Source organism: Dermochelys coriacea, chromosome 2 (genome assembly GCF_009764565.3).
Source record: "Dermochelys coriacea isolate rDerCor1 chromosome 2, rDerCor1.pri.v4, whole genome shotgun sequence".
NCBI classification, from domain to species: domain Eukaryota; kingdom Metazoa; phylum Chordata; order Testudines; family Dermochelyidae; genus Dermochelys; species Dermochelys coriacea.
Genome location: NC_050069.1, coordinates 106,987,633 through 107,008,182, shown reverse-complemented (window position 1 = coordinate 107,008,182; position 20,550 = coordinate 106,987,633). Strand labels below are relative to the sequence as shown.

Below are 20,550 nucleotides of genomic sequence, written 5' to 3'. Positions count from 1 at the left end.
CCCTGCCATATTTGGGCAGCCCTGTGAGATATATATTTAGATACAGTCAGGATGAGGGAAGGTGGTTGGATGAGGAAAGGTCTCCACCAGCCCAGTCCAGAGAAGAGAGCTGCTATTCATTTCTGAACTTTCTGCATCAGACAGCAGAATAGAAAGGAGTGCAAGGAATGTGGCTTTGAAAATGACTATTAAAATAGAGATTTGAGTTTTATTTCCAGTATCTGCCTGTAAAGAATTGGAAAGTGTTTAACACTGTACATTTATAATGCTACAGAAGTTATTCAGACTTGATTCCTAGACAACATGTCGTTATGGCCACAACCCAATAATCTGAATGACTTGTTAGCCGTGGGAGAACTTGCCATTCTATTCTGGAGAACACTGGGAATGACTGAATGGTCCAATATAGAACAGGATAGCTTGATCATTATTGACCTGGAAGTTTCTGATCGCCCTGAGTTGCAATACAGTAAATTGATGCAACCCTAAACTGCAACTATCATACTTGCCTAAATTTTAATTAGAGCTGTATTTATCTAAGGGCCTATTATGATCAAAGTTGTGTGTAAGTAAGATTGAATGTGACAGCTCTGTTTTATCAAAAGGTCACTTAGTCTGCTCAGATGAAAGGAATAGACATAGACTTTTTGAAAGTTTTGAGTCTGTAATGAAGGTTGACTTAACTTAATAAAATTATATGTTTTCTCAAATTTTCTAGAAGTGTGAGACAAGATTGACACTTTTTAAGGAACAATGCATTTTACCACTGGCTTAAGATAAATCACCCATTTTAACCTAAGCAGAATATCAAGCACATCTACATATGTAATTTTTTTCAGCAGACTGACTGATTAACCTTTCCTACAAAAGAGAACTATGTACATTATTTGTTCATCCTTTATTCTTTCAACACAGGAGTTATTCTGCCTCAGGACTGTGGTTTTTAAAGGATGCCTGAAAGCTGATCTTCTTTAGAATGGACAAAATTTAGCTATATTTCCAAGAAAATTATTAAGCTATTTGAATATTTTTTCCCCAGAATATTAAGAAATAATCATTTTTGAGCTTTTATTTAAAAAGCAGAGAAGTTATGAGTGGAATATATCCTGTACTAAAGACCATCTCATGTTAGTGATCTTGAAAATACCCATTCTAACAACATAACATTGTTACTCTCAGTAATACAGAGTGCAAGGCCAGTTAAGATAGTTTCCCAAGAGAAAAGCAGACAATCTGTTTGTTTACATTCCTCTGGTATAATAATAATAATTAATAGGAAATTATTTCAAAAAATGTCAAAGAACTGCAGGTTGTAGCATATGTATCTGTTTGTGAAATCCTTTTAATAATGTTCCTGTGAAAGAGTGAAATGTTTGGGCTGTGAATTATGAATTCACTAGCTGTTTGTGTAACCCATGCCTGCTGGGTGTGGTGCTCTGTCCCCCTCTAGTGACACCTAGACCACTTAAAGATTAATGAATTTGCAACAGCCTTAGCCAAGAGCTGTGTGGCTTTTAGCTCATGCAGTAGAGACTCGTACACTAAGCTTCAGAGATCCCAGGTTCAATCCTACCCGCTGACAACTGGTTACATTCGCCGCTAATAAAAATGGCCTACCTCAATGAATATCAAATCTGTTTTTTTAATACTATAAGTAGACAATGGTGACTCTATAGGAAAATGAAGGACCGGTAGAAAACTATAATGAAATGTAAACAATAGCTTAATATTGTAGTCTTTCAGTGATGCTGCAAGATAAAGAACAATTTCTGTAAAGGAACAGAAGACTAGGGGAAAAATAGTACTTACTTGCTTTGGGATATACTAAAGAGCAATTGTGGCACAGATCTAGCACATAGGTTCAGCCTCCCACAACGGACCCATGATCCTGCAAGTCTTGGTACATAAGACAAACATTTACTTCTCTGCTTTCGGAGCCAAATATAAAACACACTTCTTTAACCTACATTTCCCACAATAACACATTAAATAAAAAATTCACAAAGCACCAAAAATAAAAAATCCAGCCCTTTCTGACTGTGGAGGAAAGAGAGTGAGCAATATATCTGGTATAATTTTGGAAAGTGTTGTGATGTGATATATTGATTGGGGCAGATAAGAACAAAGCTAGTGGCTGTCAGTGTATTTACTGGTTTCACAGTAGCAGCCGTGTTAGTCTGTATTCGCAAAAAGAAAAGGAGTACTTGTGGCACCTTAGAGACTAACAAATTTATTAGAGTATTACTGTGACTCTCCACTGATACCCTGTCCTCTGACACCTCTGTCTTATCACTTCCCATTTGTCTGCTTATTCACCTGCTGAGTAACTGACTGAATCCTACATTGTGAGCTCTCTGTAGCAGAGACTTTCTTTGCTGTTTGTGCAGTGCCTAGTACAGTGGAGTCCTAATTCTTGCTTGGGATCCTTGTGTACCACTGCAGTAGAAATAATTAATCGTATTATTACCGCTTGTATACGCTAGCAGTGATGAGATCTGGAATCTATCACATCAGTAGTACTTTGCTTCTAGCCCTCATTTGTTTCTGTCCCCCACCTTATTATCTGTTCTGGAAGTTATGGCTGCATGGTTTTGAAGAATTCTGAGATTTTAATTTTTGGAAAACAGGGAGACTATTTTTATAAAGTGGGGCTCCTTGCGAGCACTATTATCTAGGGGAGGTGTAATTACAGGGGGTCATCAGGGCTTGATGTCGATCCAGGTGACGGAGAGCTTGGGTGACAGAGAGCAAGTCGTAGATGAAGTGGTTGGCTCTGGTTCAGCTCAAGAAGTTGATTGTGTAGGCTCATCTGCTGCTGGTGGTTTTTCCTTGAAAAACGTGGTGATTGGCAACTGTCGCTGTTGTCTCTTGAGCTGCTCAAACATTTCTTGATACGGTCTCAAATCATCCATAATACTACGTGTGATTTTGAGGCTTCGTTCCATACAGGGATCATATTCAGACATTAAATAATTCAATTGTTTCGCCGCTTGGAACACTTCAGCAAATTTATGAAGATTCCAACTTGCTGGCTCTTCCTGTTCGTCGTCGTCGTCGTCATCTTCGTCTTCTGTAGACAATTTTATCAGTTCCTCTAACTCTTCATTAGTCAATGTTTCTCTATGGCTCTCAATTAATTCTTCAATTTCTTTCTCAAGGTTGTCGACGAAGCTGTCACCACCCACTTGCCTGGCCACCTGAACAATGTTTTTCACTTCTTTTTCTATGGTTGGGAAACCCTTAAAATCATTCACACGTTCTTTCCGTAGGTTTCGCCAACATGCATTGACTGTTTCAGGCTTGATTGCATCCATTGCCTGTTTAATATAAGTGATGCAGTCAGCAATGTTGAATGACTTCCAACACTCCGTCACATTAAAATTGGGATCGGCATCCATAGTGCTACGTATCCGTGAGAACATAAGCCTCGTGTACATGGCCTTGAAACAGCGAATCACGCCTTGGTAGAGAGGTTGGAGGATGGAGGTGGTATTGGCGGGGAGAAAGACAACTTCAACTTTGTTATGCGCAAAGTGGAGTGCTGCAGGGTGGCCAGATGCATTGTCTACGATCAGCAACACTTTAAAGTCAAGTCCTTTCTCTTCGAGATACCACTTGACCTCCGGAATGAAACACTTGTGGAACCAATCCAGAAATAATGCTGCCGTCACCCAAGCCTTTTTATTTGATTGCCAGAACACAGGCAGGAGATTTTTGTTCTTGCCTTTTAGGGCACGGGGATTTGCAGCCCTGTAGAGCAAGCCTGGCTTTATTAAATGCCCAGTCACATTGCCACAAAACAACGCAGTCACAAGGTCTTTAGCTCCTTTGAAGCCATGGGCTAGTCTTTCTGATTTCGAAGCATAAGTGCAGTTGGGCATTTTTTTCCAGAAAAGTCCAGTCTCGGCAGCATTAAAAACTTGCTCCGGAAGATGGCCCTTCTATGATTTTCTTTAATTGTTCAGGGTAGGCTTTTGCTGCCTCTTCATTGGCAGATGCAGCTTCACCAGTAGTTTGCACGTTTTTGAGGTTGAAGCGGTTGCTAAAACTGTTAAACCAACCTTGACTGGCTTTGAATTCCTTCTCATCAGAATGCGGTCCCTCTTCGGCGGGAGGTTTGTACAGTGCATAGAGGCTGAGCCTTTTCTCACAATGTGTTGCCATCGATAGGCACACATTTACGGTTCGTGTCTTCCAGCCATAAGTTTAATGCCTTTTCAGTCCTCACTAAAGTCTTATCATGCACCTGGCTCATCACCTTAGCAGTTACTGGAGCACTTGATGCCACTTCTTGACGAATTTCTCTCTCTCGAATATTGATGGTACGGATGCTAGATTTGTTCGGCCATATTTATGCGCCACATTGGAGACCGACATACCGTCTCTCGATAAGTCCAACACAGCCAGTTTTTCCTCCAACTTTGGAACATATTGCTGTTTCTTTGGTAGAGCATCAGATGAAGTAGTTGGCTTGTGTTTAGGGACCTTGTTGTGCGAAAAATACGTACAGTTTCTTTAAACACTAGAATCACACTCAGCGCGGCGAGATGCTCACACTATGAGAGACACGTGGAAACTGAGACCAACTGAGGGAACAGCAGATTCACATCTCCCATCTCACGCTCACTCTGAGACATACACTCATTGAGTGGAATGGTGGACAGAATCGCCCACACTATTTACAGGTATCTTGTTGTTTTTCTTTTTTTTTTTTTGCCAAGCGCGTATAGTTGAATTTGCGTGTATGATGCGACTCACTTGTATTAATTGTTACTTTTTACTGGAAGACATTGTATATAGCTTTACACTCTGACTCTACCAGTGGTTACAAGACCTCTGTCAGTGATTATCCAATACATGCTGTGACAGTTTTTCTCAGGGTGCAATGTGGGCTGCTGAGCCCTCTGTCTCACCAACCTGGGGTATCCCTCTCACTCTGTGTTGCTGTTGCCAGGCTACAAACCTGTGGCAAGTACTGCACTTACACAGACATTCACAGGCAGGGATATACCCAACTGAGTTACATAAATGCTTTGTCAGCCACTCATTAACCAACAATAGAGAGGCTTCAGTCGGTTCCCCCCAGTTCCCCAGCCTTACACCGCAGAACTGTACCGTCTTGCCCTGGTCAGAAGCCTTATTAGTGCAAGTTCATTACCCAGTCCACCCCTCCCTCGATGTGGAGAGGACACACGCTTGCCTTTGTAAACTGAGCTGAGATTTCCCAAGCACTTTAACCAAAACTCACTGTTTTAGATAAAATATAAAACAGCTTTATTTAGTACAGAAAGACAGACAGATTTTAAGTAATAAGTGTAGAAATCAAATGGTTATCTAAGAAATAAAAGTAAATTTTCAGTCTGAGTTCTACAAACTAAACAGGATTTGAATCAAGCAGTGTCTCACCTGATAGATGGTACAATCTGGTCACAGATATTTAATACACAGGCTGGAACTGCCTTCCAGCTTGGGACCTCCCTCTCCAGTTCAAAGTCTTTGTCCTCCAGACGTATTTCAGGTGTTGAGTTGTGCGGGGAGTGAGGCCAAGTCATGATGTCACTTCCCCTCTTTATAGTTTCTTCCAGCTTTCTGGAAAGATCTTTTGCTATGGCGTGGGTCAAGCAGTCTCCATTTTCTATGTGCTCTCTCTGAGAAGTCTTCTGAGATGATCACTGGGAGAGTGGATTCCCTTCCATGGGCCCTCAGTGCATCTGGCTTCTCCATTGTTGTACCTGAAAGGCTGGTTGTTGGTGTTCCCAATCTCACAATATATTTCAGTAATACACCCATAGAAAAACTTCATAACCTCACATACAATGACAGCACATACAATCCAACAGGATATTAATGTTCAACAGATCAGTACTTTAAAAATGATACCTCACAAGGCATACTTTGTACAAAACGCATCATAATTATATGACAGTGGTGAATATGGGGGTTCCAGGGTGCTGCTTTGAGGTGGGGGTGGGCAAGCAAGGTGGTCTCGGTTGCCAACTTCCAGAAGGCACCACCATGCTGCTGGGCTATTTTCCCTTCTGCTCTGAGTGGCCAACCTTTATTTTTATTTTTTTGGGCCCTGCTGCTGTGTGGGTGGGGCACCGAAAATGTTTTCCACCCTCAGAGTCAAAACAGCTAGAGGTGGACCTGCATGCCCATTACATTTTTAGGCTACAGTTTTCAAAAGTCACTAATGACTTCAGGTTTCCAACTTGAGACACTTTAAAGAGACCTGACTTTCAGAAAGTGATGTATACCCAGCCTCTGAAAATCAGGTTCCTTTAAAGTGTCTGAAGTTGGGAACCCAAAATTACAAGACTTGTTAAAATCTTGTTCTTAGTCTCTCTGGGGTTGAGAGAGGAAACACACTAAAACTGTAATATTGGACAATTCAGGTACACAGCGGTACTGTATGTTTTCCTAAATCTAGCTCAAATTTCTGTGTCAGATTCTACTTTACTTGTCATGATCTATGCTAGTTATTGGCCTGTCATAAAATAAATTCAGAATGGAAGAAATTGTTTTTAATAACAATCAATTACACCTGATGAAAAAGGTGTCTCCACTTTTCTGTCTAGAACATGAATCGTGTAGTGCTGATATTGGATATTTTTTACCTTAAGGCACTTCAGTGTCACGAGCTTTGGCAGTGATCCCTCAGGTCTGATCCTTTCTTTTTCCCCAAAAAACTCAGGTTTTGTAACAGAAGAGTGTGTAATTGTCTATTTTATGGTGGTATCTAGCTTATTTATATTGACTTTGTCATTTATTGCCGGTTTGATTGTTGGCTCATTCTTGTGGGTTTTGTAAATGAGTCCAATGATCATCCATCATTGGTTCACTCTTGTGGGACTTTTACTGCACTGCATATTTTCAAGGGGTGGGTTTTACACATGAGTTAGGACATTCTGATTCAATTAATGTCTAACACATTGGTTCTCAGCAAGGGGTACGTGTATCCCTGGGGGTACTTAGAGGTCTTCCAGGGGTACATCAACTCATCTAGATATTTGCCTAGTTTTACAACGGGCTACATAAAAAGCCCTAGCGAAGTCAGTACAAACTAAAATTTCATACAGACAATGACTTGTTTATACTACTCTATATGCTGAAATGCAAGTACAATATTTATATTCCAATTGGTGTATTTTATGATGACTGTATATGGTAAAAATTAGAAAGTGAGTAGTTTTTCAGTAATAATGCGCTGTGACATATTTATTTTTATGTCTGATTTTGTAAGAAAGTAGTTTTTAAATGAGGTGAAACTTGGGGGTACGCAAGACAAATCAGACTCCTGAAAGGAGTACAGTAGTCTGGAAAGGTTGAGAACCACTGGTCTAGCAAGCTCACCCTCTTCTAGTGGTTGAGGAGCTTTCTGTTCTGATTTGCATCATGGGCCTTTTCACATCCTTTTAACTCCTTTAGTGTTTCACTTGTTTGGTTTGGCCCAGATTATATATCTGGTTTGTTCAAGGCAACCTAGTTGGCCCCAGAATTCTATGGTATCTTTTAAAAATAGGAAACACACAATTCTATCCTATCCTAGTAGTCCATGTGCACTCACTTTGGTTTCTACCTTAAATTGTGCTTTGCCAGGAATGAGAGGAGGATGTCTGATTCTTTTTACTATACTAAATTTCTATCTCCAGACAGTGTGGGCAGAGAATAGTAGCTCACATGAGAAGGAGGGAAAGAGGAAAAAGAGAATGTCTATAAAGGGAGGCAAGGGAGAAAGAAATTAGCCATTTTTTAAAGTGGCGGTGGATTAATATGGTTTTATTGAAACAAAATCATGTGGAAATAGAGAGGGAAAACCAGGAATAGCAAATAGTCCATTTCTTCTGCCCTTATTCAGGTTCCAAAGAACTTTACTCCATGTATAGTCCCGTTAGAAAAGGTGGGGGTATTAGTGCAGAATGATGATGCTCCACATGAGTAAATGTGGCAGAATCCATATAAAAATTAATATGCATTGGAAAGGGAAAAGGGGACTAGAATATTGAAATTAAATGAAAATAACAAAAATTGGGTAACATTTAGAATAAGAATAAGCAGAAGGTGGTTTTATTTCTTTAAGACAGTGTTAACAGCATTAAACAAAAAAAAAAAAAGACAAGACTGGGGGACAGATATATAGAAAATGTCCTGTTCAAAACAGAATGGAATGTGACTTCAGCTCTTAAATTCTAATCCTGAGTAGAGTTCCATAGTGCAGTCTTTAAGTATTCCAGGGAAAGTTCATGTCCATGTGTTGTATTTTAACTCTGAATAATTGCAGCCTGTGGCTATATTTTGTTCATTACCTAGCCCATCAATTCTTGGCTTACAGAAGATGAGGTCTTTCCTTTTGGACAGAAGTACCCATTCTGTATCATGTCTAACTTATTTTAAGACTATATGCTGTCTCATGGACATCTGCCTAGGTAGGGAAATCTCAGTTAAGGATAAAATTCACAACCCCTAAACAGAGTCAGCTCAAGGCTTATGCACCACTCAATCATATTGAAAACCTCATGTAGTGCTCAAGGTGGACTTGAGTGATGTGTAGGCCTCATGTTTTCCCTCTTTCTAGGGGTCAACTTCATCCTCAGGGCTTGATCTAGCTCCTATTGAAGTCCGTGGCAAAACTCCTATTGATTTCTGTGGTGTAGGATCAGGGCTAAGGGAATATTAGATGTACTTAAGCTGGAGACCAGGGCATAGTATCCTTCAAGGTAGGAGGGTCCCAGACCTTGGGCTGAGCCCAAACATTTACACCACAATTAAACAACCCCTTAGCCCAAGTCCCTCCCGCCCGAGTCAGCTGGCACAGGCCAGCCGTGGGCATCTCATTGCAGCATAGACATAACCGTAGACTTCAGAGGGGTTAAGATTTTTATTTTATTTTTAATGCGTGTTGATATTTAGTAAGGGTGTCTTGACAGCCTCTTCTGACTGGTACATTTTGTCCCTTGAGGAGCACGTTGGCTCAATTAACGTGTTTTTTTTTTTCAAGGATACTGCCTCAAATCATAACGTTCTGAGCAAAGAGGCTGCTAATCCATTCACTGCCCCAAGTAATCTAGGTCTGGTTCAGTGACATGAGCCTCCTTTGTGTCTGAAATGTCATAGCTTTCAGAGCACAAAACCTCCAAGGATCTACCGATGGTGAGGAGGTTACTGGCGTTTATGCCTTGATGACTATTGTTCAGTTCAATAATTATGTCATTCTGAGCGTAGAAAAGAGACACACAAAAATAATTTTCTCTCTCCAGTTCAGGATCTAGTGCTGCCATGATATCCACACTCAAACGTGGCCAAATAAATCGGATCCTTTTTACAAGCATTAATATCCACCCTATGAGCTCAGAAGCATGAGGAAAGGCATGTGACTGGTTCCCCTTGGGGTGCCATCTGGAACTGGGGTACCACTGAGCCCCCCTGACCCCTGGGCTCCCTTTACACTGTACTGCTGTGTCCAGCCTTCACTTTAACCAGCACACATACAGGAAGGGGGTCACCCAGGTGCAGTTACATGCAGACGCTGTGATCAGCTCTGCATGGGAAGGCTCCAGGTAAAGAACTTCCCAACTACTCAGGTACACACCCTCCTCTGGAGTGTAAACCCAAAATTATCCCGTCTTACGCTGCACAGGGAACTATACAGTTTAAGCTCATGAAATTCACTCCCTCCCTCAATGTGGAGAAGAAGATGCAACAGCTTTCTGATTCAAGTTATGACTCCCTCACACACTGGTTTTAAATAAAGCAAAAACAAGTTTATTAACTACAAAGGATAGATTTTAAGTGATTATAAGGGATAGCAAACAGATCAAAGCAGATTACCTACAAATAAACAAAACATACAAACTAAGCTTAAAATAAATAGTAAAACTATTTCCCCATGTTGTTTCTCCCGCTACCCCACCCCTACTGTTCCTCAGATGTTCTTGTTAACTGCTGGAAATGGCCCACCTTGATTATCGCCACAAAAAGTTTTCCTCCTTCCCCCCCTCCTTCCTGCTGGTAATAGCTCATCTTAAGTGATCACTCTCCTTACAGTGTGTATGATAAAACCCATTGCTTCATGTTCTCTGTGTGTGTATATATAAATCTCCCCACTGTATTTTCCACCGAATGCATCCGATGAATTGAACTGTAGCTCATGAAAGCTTATGCTCAAATAAATTTGTTAGTCTCTAAGGTGCCACAAGTACTCCTTTTCTTTTTTGCAAACAAAGCTTAATATACTATATTAAAGAGATTGGATATGAATAGCAGATCCTCATCCTAAGTGATGATACAAGCAGGCTGCAGATTCTTAAGGGGCAAGCTGCACTGGCTTACAGCTTGGAAACCCCAGGTGTTCCATTCACAGGCTAAAAATCCTTTTACCCTGGGTCCAGCACTTCCACCAATTCAGTCTTTGTTCCTCAGGTGTTTCCAGGAGTCTCCTTGGGCGGGGAACCAGTGAAGAACCTTGATGATGTCATTTCCCTGCCTTAAATATCTTTTGCAAATGGCAGGAACCCTTTGTTTCAAAGCGTGGTTCCCACACCAGTCAATGGAAAAATATTGATATCCCAAGATGGAGTCCAGCACCAGGTGATCTGTTCACATGTCCCTGTAGTGTTACAGCAGCCGTGAGTCAGAGTTGTCTGTAGCATCCTTAGGAAAGCTCCCCGGTGAGAGATAAGCTTCTTCTAAGGCCTATTGTTTCTCCTAATGGCCCTTCAACCTCCTTCCCAGCCAGCCAGCCATCTAGACTGAGAGCCTTTTGCCTAGTTGACATTCCACTGGTATAAACACATTTGTAATATAGATACATAGTCAATATTCCTAACTTCAGATACAAAAATGATGCATAGGATAATCGTATTCAGTAAATCATAACCTTTCCAATGACACCTCACATGACTTACCTTGCATAAAATGTATCAGGATTATACCATAATCATATCATCATAATATCTCTGTGACTAATATGGGGTGCAGTGTCACAAGGAGTTTTAATGACATTGTTCTCCAATTCTTCAAATATACAGTGGCCATCCTTCAAAATAAAAGGAGTACTTGTGGCACCTTAGAGACTAACAAATTTATTAGAGCATAAGCTTTCGTGAGCTACAGCTCACTTCAAGTGAGCTGTAGCTCACGAAAGCTTATGCTCTAATAAATTTGTTAGTCTCTAAGGTGCCACAAGTACTCCTTTTCTTTTTGCGAATACAGACTAACACGGCTGCTCCTCTGAAACCATCGTTCAAAATGTTCACATTGCCTTAGAATTATGCCTTTATTAAACAGCTCAGTATTTATCGTATTCTAGGAGTTTCCTATACTTAATATAAAGACGGTTTAAGTCATAATGCAAATATTGAAGTTATTTAGTTATGTAAGGATGGGTGACTGCAGTACAAGAATAATTCTGTCAAAATGGAGAATTCAGGATGGTTTTTTTCAGTATCTATTTTTCCCTTACAAAATGGATGAGACTGGATATATGCTCTGAACCAGATGCAAATTGTTCTGTACACGTGGTTCCTTGAGATAATTACACAAGATGAAGTGTCAGCTTATAAATACTTTTAGGAACTGTTAGATTTATTCCATACAGGCTTTTTCTTCCTTGTAACAAAAACTTTGGCTTTTTTCCCCTTACATACTTTAATAGCAGGCAATATGTGGTTTAAAATAAAGATGTAGAAGCAGTATTACTAGTTAAAACAAAACATTTCTATAATTTTGTTAAAAGAAAAGGAGTACTTGTGGCACCTTAGAGACTAACAAATTTATTTGAGCATAAGCTTTCGTGAGCTACAGCTCACTTCACGGCTGCTACTCTGAAACCTATAGTTTTGTTGAAATTTATTAGTGTGCATTTGAGCTATATCTCAGCAAGTAGCAAAGTTGAAGGTTTTTTGGTTAGTAAAATTAAATTAAACTCAAGGACAAATCTGCTAAGTTTATTTTATTACATTGCTATGCTTTTATTTTGGAGGCCATTGCTATGCAAAATAATTCTAAAAGTCAACACAGTTCAGAAGAGACTAAAATGAACGAATCATGTACTTTCTCCAGAATAATTTGACTTCTTGAAAAAAATAAAACAAATACATTCCTTACATTTCTGATACACATATCATTCTGCAAACATAAAACCCATTGTACCTTATGTGTAGAGAGCAAATAAATTGTGAAATACAAGAAGCGACTTTGAGGTTGTATCCTGAACTGGTATTAATTAGCATAGCTCCACTGAATTCAGTGGAGCTATGCCTGTTTACACCAGCTAAGGACTTGGCACTTGATTTCTAAACAATGCATTAGTGTCTTTGCTGTCGAATGTTATGCCAGATATTTAGTTAACGGTCATGTATTGTAATATCCTATTTTACTTTCAAGGATAATGATACTCTAGGGTAGACTTTAAGGATTATGATCAGTGATGCCATCAGGGTAAATGGGAAATGCTTGGCTAAATCCCTGCACTTTGTGCTAAGAATTTACCTCTTTAAAATAAGATATAAAATCATTGGCAGTTGAAAGTATTAGCCACAACTCCGTTTTTGTCTTGTTTCTGGATTCTTCTATAGTGATGGGTTAGCAATCTTCAAAGACCCAAAGACTCAGTGGTCCAAGGAAGGATAGTTTATTTACTACTTAACCCAATGAGTACTGATACGCTTTTCATGATTTACAGATGTGTAATGCCCCTAACCCTAACCAATATGCTCTTTGAGAATAATGTAAGTGTGGAAATTGATGATTGATGGTATAGTGTTGCAGCCTTGAGGGTCGTTTTCTCTAGGGCACTGGAATTGTGCAGGGATTTTGGTAAAATGCCTTACTAAACTTTTCTTTTGAATGATCTGTTAAAAGGATGTTGCCAAACTCTCTTTTAAAAATGCATATTATTTCACTGATTGTTTATAACATCTTAAATCCTTGAAAATAAATATTCTCTCTCTGCCAGTTGATTCCCATTTGGCAATTTCCCCTCTCCTCCTTCCCACTCTCATTTTCAATGAAGCTTTTTGAGGTTTACATCCTCTTTTGTGCTCCATCTGCAGTAATGGTGTTCCCACTTACTCTAGGAGTTGTTATTTTAACTTGTATTTATTTTGACAGATGAAAAGGAAGACATTTTACAGGGAACTCTCTCGATCTGGAGTCAGACCCTAGTTCCGCAGTCAATTTCGTCCATGACCTTGGGCAAGTCTCTGTGCCTTCCCCATATGTCAAATGAGGATTATAATGTTTCCTTTTTGTCTGCTTTGTCTCGTTAGACCTCAATCCAGCAAAGCTGTTAAGTATACTATAACTTTAAGTATGTGAGTAGTCCTGTCGACTTTAATGGGACTACTCAAACTTTGAAAGTTAAGTATTTGCATAAGTCTTTGTTGGACCAGGGCCTTAGATTGCAAGCTCTTTGGAAGCTGTCTCTTCCTGAGGCGCTAATCTCAGCTGATTACTCTAGGTACCTATGCGGCAGTAGCAGAGCTTTACCAGGAATAGTGGCTATAAAGAAAAGTTTTGCAGTAGTTTGATTTCTAAATGCCAGCGGGAGAGATTTATTGTAAGAGCTCTTTAGTTTTGGAAAGATACTTCTCAAAAGATTCTACACTTTGAAGGCAGGTAACATTTTGGGCCCAAACTACATAATATTCATTGGGGTATTTTTTAGCCAAAAAGACACAGTATTGAAAACAGTTAGGGGATTAGGGAGTTTCTAATGCTGTTTTTCAAGTAAGCATCAGACAGAATAAGTGATGGGTAATGTCTATACAAAATGAAGGCACTCAATAGGTATTTAACAGACAATGGAAAAGCACGAGGGTGTTTTCCGTTCTAGCAGCTATGATGATAAAATAAATATGCTTTTTCATTTTCATTACTTCAACAGATTAGTAAGAAAAAGAGGAAACCAATCAGAAAATTCTCTTACTTCCATCCCAATTCTGTACACTATTCATAACGATTAATATAATGGACCAGCTCCTCCAGTTTAAGGCTCTATGTGCGGCATGGCATCTGCACTCCAGACCACATAGTTAATATTCGACTAAGGGGATCTAACACAGCAGCACTTCCCTGAACAGCCCAGCACCTATAGCAGTGCACTAAAGAGCGCTATCAAAAAGTCTCTTAAATAATTAGCACCCTATAGAGTTAAGGCAAGTCATGAGCCCCAGCTTAAAATGTTTTCTATGTCATCTATGAAAATACAAGTTTCCAGAGGATATTTAAAGAGGTGTTTTGGAGAGGAACAGAAAGACTGTTCCAGAAGGCAGGAGCTCTATGGGAGAGCAGGCTTTCCCACCACCACAAAGCCTAATAAGGGACAGAGATGAATCCCCGGCAGAGGGAATTTAGCAGAATAGAGAGAGATGGCTCTAGAAACGGGGGGGAGGGGAGGAGCAAGTTTTATGGACACTTTCAAAAACAAAGGCAGTTTGACCTGGATCGTGAAATGATTTGGTGCCCAGAGGAGGTGTTTCAGGGTAAGAGTGGGGTAGCCATATATGTCTGAGGAGGAGGGCAGATTCTGGACAACCAGGATTTTGGGGTAACTCTAGAGAATGTAGTTAAAGTAGTCAGTCAAGATGAGACTAAATGAAAGTACAGAAGAGGATTCCAGCAGAGGTGTGGGGGACCGGCATACAAAACTAATGCTGCAGCCATGATAACAGGCAGGTTTGCCCAGACAAATATTGGAGGAGAATTCAGTTGTGGATAAAGCTAAGATTGCATGCACTGCAGCCAAATGGGATTTCTGAGTCAAGCGAGGAGATAAAGGACATGGTGCTTATGTGAGGATTTGTTCTTGCCCTTCAGAAGCACTTCTGTCTTTGAGACATGTAGCTGAGGGTAACTTCAAGGAAATTAACTGCCTGAAAAGAGGATCAATACTGCAGAAAATATAAAAACATAAAGAAAAAATATGATTGCCTTTCTGTCCCTTGAAAACCTAAACAATGAACTTCCCATTACTAAGAATACAGCGTTCTGTTGCAGGCCTGGCCTTTTCTTGACGAGCTAAAGGACAGCATATTAACCATTAAAATGCAATACTCATCACAATACAGTTAAACAGGATACTTGAGGGTATTAATTTTTCAGTCTGAAGATGAGAATATCTGTGGCACTTTATTACGGCAGAAGTTCTTGTAAAAATTTAAGACGTGGTATTAAATGTAAGCTTTTTCCTTACTCTAAACTCTCTTATGGAACTATGTTACCTCTGGATCTCTACTCTGCATGTTAGTGTCCATATTTAAGACTTAAGGTGAACCTAATTTACATCCCATCCTCTCCTTGGACTGTTACCTTGTTGTGGTAAAACTCCACTAGTAATAGCAACAGGGGAAGCCTGAGCATAGACAGAGTGCAGGTGTTGCTACCATTGGTGGAGCTGCATTGGTTGAAAATTACGGGTCTTAATTTAGCCAGAGACCACATCCCTGGTTAAATATCACATCCAAATATGGAGAAGAGAAAACTATTGCCAGGCCCCTCTCAGTGTGAAGTGTTTTTATCTCATTCTTGCATGTCACCTTTCCTGCTAAGACTTGTAAGTGTTTCAGCTTTAGTTTTCTTTACTTTTGGTGACTTTTAGTTTGCCTCTCTCCCTGGGAACTGCTGTTGCTTTGTCTTCCCTCCATTCATATTCTGTTTTTCTTTCTATTTTTTTGCTGCATGGAGACTCTCTGCTGTACAAGTGTAAGTATTTTTTTAGCTTTGCTTTTTCTGGCCTACTTGTTTGTTTTTGTGCTCCATTTGCTTCTGTACTGCCTTCCTAGTCTCCTGGGAGATTGTAGTGTCATCCATCTTCAGTTACTGAATGAAATATGCAGCAATTTAGAGATGAGATTAGGTTTTACAAGAAGGTTGAGCTAACTTAACATCTGATGAATTTAAAACAACCCTGGACTTGAAGACTAAATGAAGCAGAGTGCTGATGAAAGAGGTACAAACAAAAATGTTACTGCTCAAGAAAACTCTGTTCATTCAGTTTCGTATTGAAACCAAGTCCATCTTAATGAAATGAAAACTGAAATTTTCCTGTCATAGAAATTTGAGATTGAAGAGACCCGTTAGGTCATTGTGTTTGTGTTTGGGCTGGTTTGTTTTTCTTTGTCACATTAATAGTACCTAGTTTATGAATGCTGGTCTCACAGTTAACTTTCTGCACCTTCGCTTTCTGTTTTTTTACAAGTGGAAAATACTTATGTAGGTTTTTGTGGGTTTTTAAACAAATTTTTGAAAAGTAAAATGGGAATGAAGGGAGAGAAGGCAAATCACTGGGCTTCTGTGTGTGGAACAAGATCAAATTTGAAAACTTTTGGAAGGGTGAAGGGAAATGTGGAAAGTGCCATATCCTGATCATTTTAGGAGTTATGTCAGTTCTAATCTGCATGACTGTTTTATAAAGATAAAACATTCTGCTGCTTACCACACATAGTTTACTAAAATCTAGAAAAGTGCCCTGAGTGTTTATATGTGGTTCTAGCTGTTTTTTCCCCATGCCCCAGCATTTCTCCATGTTTAGTTATAGAATTGGAGAAGAAATATGGGGGGATAGCCCCCAAGAGATTCCAGAAGGGCAAAAATTAGTCAGAAGGCAAGGAATCTGGTAAAGTGACTCAGTTACTTACTTAAGAAAATGGCATGGGACTTGGGAGTTCAGAGGCAGATTGGACCAGGGCAGCTTCATGGGAATATCTGACCCTCCCATTAAAGAGTCCTTAATCAGTGAGCATTGTTCAGTTTGTTGGGTCCCTGCTACTGAAGAGGGCTGACCCACTTATATGGGTGCACCTCCACAGGGGAAATAACTGGTGTGGGTGGACACAGAGACTTCAATATGCTATCTAGATTCTGAGCCCCTGTCCCTGGCAAAGCAAGGGTTTGTGGACTTGGGAGTAAGTGTAGCAAAGCTCTCTCTGTGTGGCTTCTGCATGAGTCTCCTCATAGACAGAGCAGCCCTTAGCCCTTTGTCTGTTCCATTCAGCCACCTGCACCATGCTTGGAAGAGTTGGGGAGGGTGGAGGGAGCATGGGCCAAAAAAAGCTCAGTATGTTGGCTCAGTCAGGTAAAATCTGGGGGAAAATGTCACTCACTGCAGCCCCAAAATGTGTCTGTAAAAGTCAGGATTGTAACAGGAGGCAGAAGAACTGAGTCGCTCCTCTGTTTGTATGGCAGAGGTGGAGAATTGTTGAGTGAAGGTAGAAGGGGCCTGGCCATAGGGAAGTCTGAATAGCCTCTGGTTACTGTAGGAAATTGGATGCAAGCCCACCGTCTCAGACTGGAAGAGAGGTCACGATCCGGAAGTTCACATGTCCTCTGTAGTAATGAAACATCCTGGGCTGCCAGAGGATACTGCACACTGGCTGAGATTAAGTCTTCTAAAAGCCTCTAAAAAGAGCACACTGACATATTTAAAACAACGTTTTGACCCATTTTGCTGCGCATGTGATCCAGAAAGGTCACTTGGTAAGAAGCCCATCTTGTTACTTGTACAAAATCGAAATGGTTTAGACAACTTACAATTTTATTTGAAAACTTTTATGTATAGCCACTCCTCATGCTGCCCTGGCAAGTGGATAGCATTTCTACCCTTCCATCTCCAGCCCTGGCAACACTGCAGTTGGTGGGTCCTGCTTAGCTGGCAAAGAACTTTTAGTGGTAATTCATGTCCAAAGATTGACACATGATCACCAGCCTGAGCCTGATCATGGGTCATAGTCTCCCCTTCCACTGACATTGCAGTGAAGATGATATCCAGTGCATGTCTGGGAGCATCAGGGCAAGAAATTCAGTGCTTGTCCTATACTGCTTTGTATCGGTGCCCCAATTTGGCATTCTAGTGCAGGGGTGTCAAATTCAAATGACTATAAGGGCCACATGAGGACTAGTGGATTGGCCCAAGGGCCACATCACTGACATCCCCCCTCGCTCCACCGGCCTCGCCCCCACTCCACCCCTTCCATGAGGCCCCGCTCCTGCCCCGCTTCTTCCCACCCCTTCCCTACCCCCATTCCAACTCCTTCCCCGAAGTCCCCACCCCAACTCTGCCCCCTCCCTGCTCTACAGGAGAGGTGTGGGGTGTGGCAGGGGCTCAGGACAGGGAGTTGGGGTGCAGGGTGCAGGAGGGAGCGCAGACAGGGCTCAGGGCAGGGAGCCGGGGTGCAGCAGGAAGTTGGGGTTCAGGCAGGGGGCTCAGGGCAGGGAGTTGGTGCAGGAGGGGTGCGAGGTGCAGGCAGGGGGCTTAGGGCAGGGATTTGGGGGGCAGGATGAAGGAGGGGTTTGGGCTCTGTACGCTGCTTTTGCCACTCCTCCAGGTACCTCTCCCGAAGCTCTCATTGGCCGCGGTACCCTGTTCCCGGCCAATGGGAGCTGCGGGGGGCAGCACCTGGAAGCCAGGGCAATGCATGGAGCCCTCTGCCCCTCCCCCGCAGGCCGTGGGGATGTTGTGCCGGCGCTTCAGGGAGCAGCAGGGGGCTCACGGGGAGCAATCCCATGGGCCTGCGGGCTGTAGTTTGCCCACCCCTGGCCTGGAGGTAGGCTGGAGGGTGAGGGTGGGGGTGGGGGCCGCTTGGCGGGCCACAGGAAATAGCCGCGCGCTGCATGTTTGAGACCCGTTCTAGTGCCTATGCAGCTCTTGTAGATCCCAACTGTTATTCCGAAAACACCTGTTCAAACTGAAATAGTGTCTGTCGTTCCTCGTGAATGCAAATGTCAGTTGATGAAATGTTGGATAATCCCCCATCAACCTATTTTTTGTCACTGTTTCTGATCTTCAGTGCATGAACTCATCAGTTTGGATCTGATTTCCAATTACATCACCACAAAGAACAGCAATCTGACTAAAATACACACACATACACATATTATTGTGAGGAATAGGCCGCAATTGCTAATACAACCAGGAACTGGAATAGTGATCTAATTGCTGACTCTGCTCAATGCTAAACTGGCTTCAGCTTCTCGTAATTAGAGTTGAAATGCCTTTAACCATTTCAGGATTAGACACAGTTGTTGCTTGTCCACTCCAGCAGAATTGGCATTACAAGCAACTGTTCTGGTGTATGGCTGTCCACTAATTGCATTCGTTCTTGTCTACTACATGTTTAGCTCAGCAGTTCTGTACAGTTCCATCAAGCTGCTGATGGAGCCTGTGCCTGGCTGATGAATCTTGATATAAAAATTGCATTTATTTTATTGATAGCCATTTTATAGTACTCGTCACTATAGTGTCTGTGCTCCTGGCTTGTTCTTTCCACTTGTTCTGTATTATGGTGCATTACAGAAGCACTTTTCAATTTGAAGTGCAGCTATACTCTGAAAAGTGTCAGAAATAAAACTGCACTTTGGGGCTTCAAATTTATTGTTATTCCATGACTTAAATGCTAACATGTGCTCAGATGACAATGGAAAAGGTGTTGCTGATGACTTCTTCCTGGTTGCTCATGAAACTATATTATTTATTGATGTGTGTCAAATATGACATCCTCTGGAATTGGAAACTCCCTGCCACATAAAGGCATGTTGGCTTCAGACAATACTTTATAATAATAGTGGGAAAACGTCTCTATTGCTCAAAAGGTACAATCAGACTACTATGTAGTCTGGCCTCTCCTTTTCATTATTTATTTATTTATTTATTTTGATCAAGTGGAGGCAGATAAACTGCTTAATGCTAATATGAAAATCTATCTATCCAAATTTTGTCCAGGTCTGAATAGTACAAAGTTACAGCCGTTCAGATGGAAATACTAATGCAGACAACTGAAGTATGTGTGTGTGTATATATTGAATGCACACATCTATAAATCATTTGAATTGTCGTTATTTGATCTAATTATATTTTTCACTAAATTTCCTATAAATAAAAAGCTAGAAAACTCTTTTTAAAAATTAAACCATCCATGTTGCAATCTCATTCTGAAGTCTTGGTGCCTAGGTACCCTCTCGGGCTCAAGCATCATCTGAAGATTTCTGAAGCTAGAACTTGATTAACAATTCTGTTGATTGTGTGTAAACCAGAACAGAATCCAGCCTGCTGACTCACTCTCAGTTGTGTAGATATTCTACTGTTAACAGGAGTAAAAAGTAGATGGTAAAGTAAAAAGTAAATGTTTTGAATTTATATTCTGTGACTATAACCCATACTTGTCGAAACCCCAACATTGCCAGAGATATCGCTGATAAAAGCTGGTTTCCACTTTTTAAAGATGTCCCGGGGTTATATCTTCTAGTACTACTACGTATACTTGGGGAATCTGTAACTTGGCAGGATTCAATTTCCTGACATGCTGAAATCGACAGGAAAGATTGGTAAGAGTGCAGCCTCTCCCTACCCACCCTGCACCTGCCGGGGTCAGGTATCACCAGCCCTGCAGCAACACAGGGAGCCCTCTGCAGTCCTCCTGTGACTGGAGTCAGAGAAAGAGAGAGACCTGGTCCGTGACAGCAGAGCTGCAGAGGGTTCCCTGTGCTGCCACAGGGCAGGTGACACCTAATCCCGGCAGGTGTGGGGAGGCTGTGGTCCTGGCTCAATGGAGCAGA

General features: G+C 41.2%; 1 protein-coding gene across 7 annotated transcripts in view; it reads left to right on the top strand.

The window, feature by feature from the left end:
- CARMIL1 (capping protein regulator and myosin 1 linker 1) overlaps positions 1-20,550 on the top strand; it is a 251,772-nt gene that overhangs the window by 196,964 nt on the left and 34,258 nt on the right. For 3 of the 7 annotated variants that reach the window (XM_038392027.2, XM_038392024.2, XM_038392022.2), the window contains one exon: positions 15,685-15,702. The exons of the other annotated variants lie outside the window; for them this stretch is intronic. In XM_038392027.2, the coding sequence (XP_038247955.1) occupies positions 15,685-15,702 (18 nt within the window). The remainder of the gene's footprint in view (positions 1-15,684; positions 15,703-20,550) is intronic. 7 annotated transcript variants of the gene reach the window in all.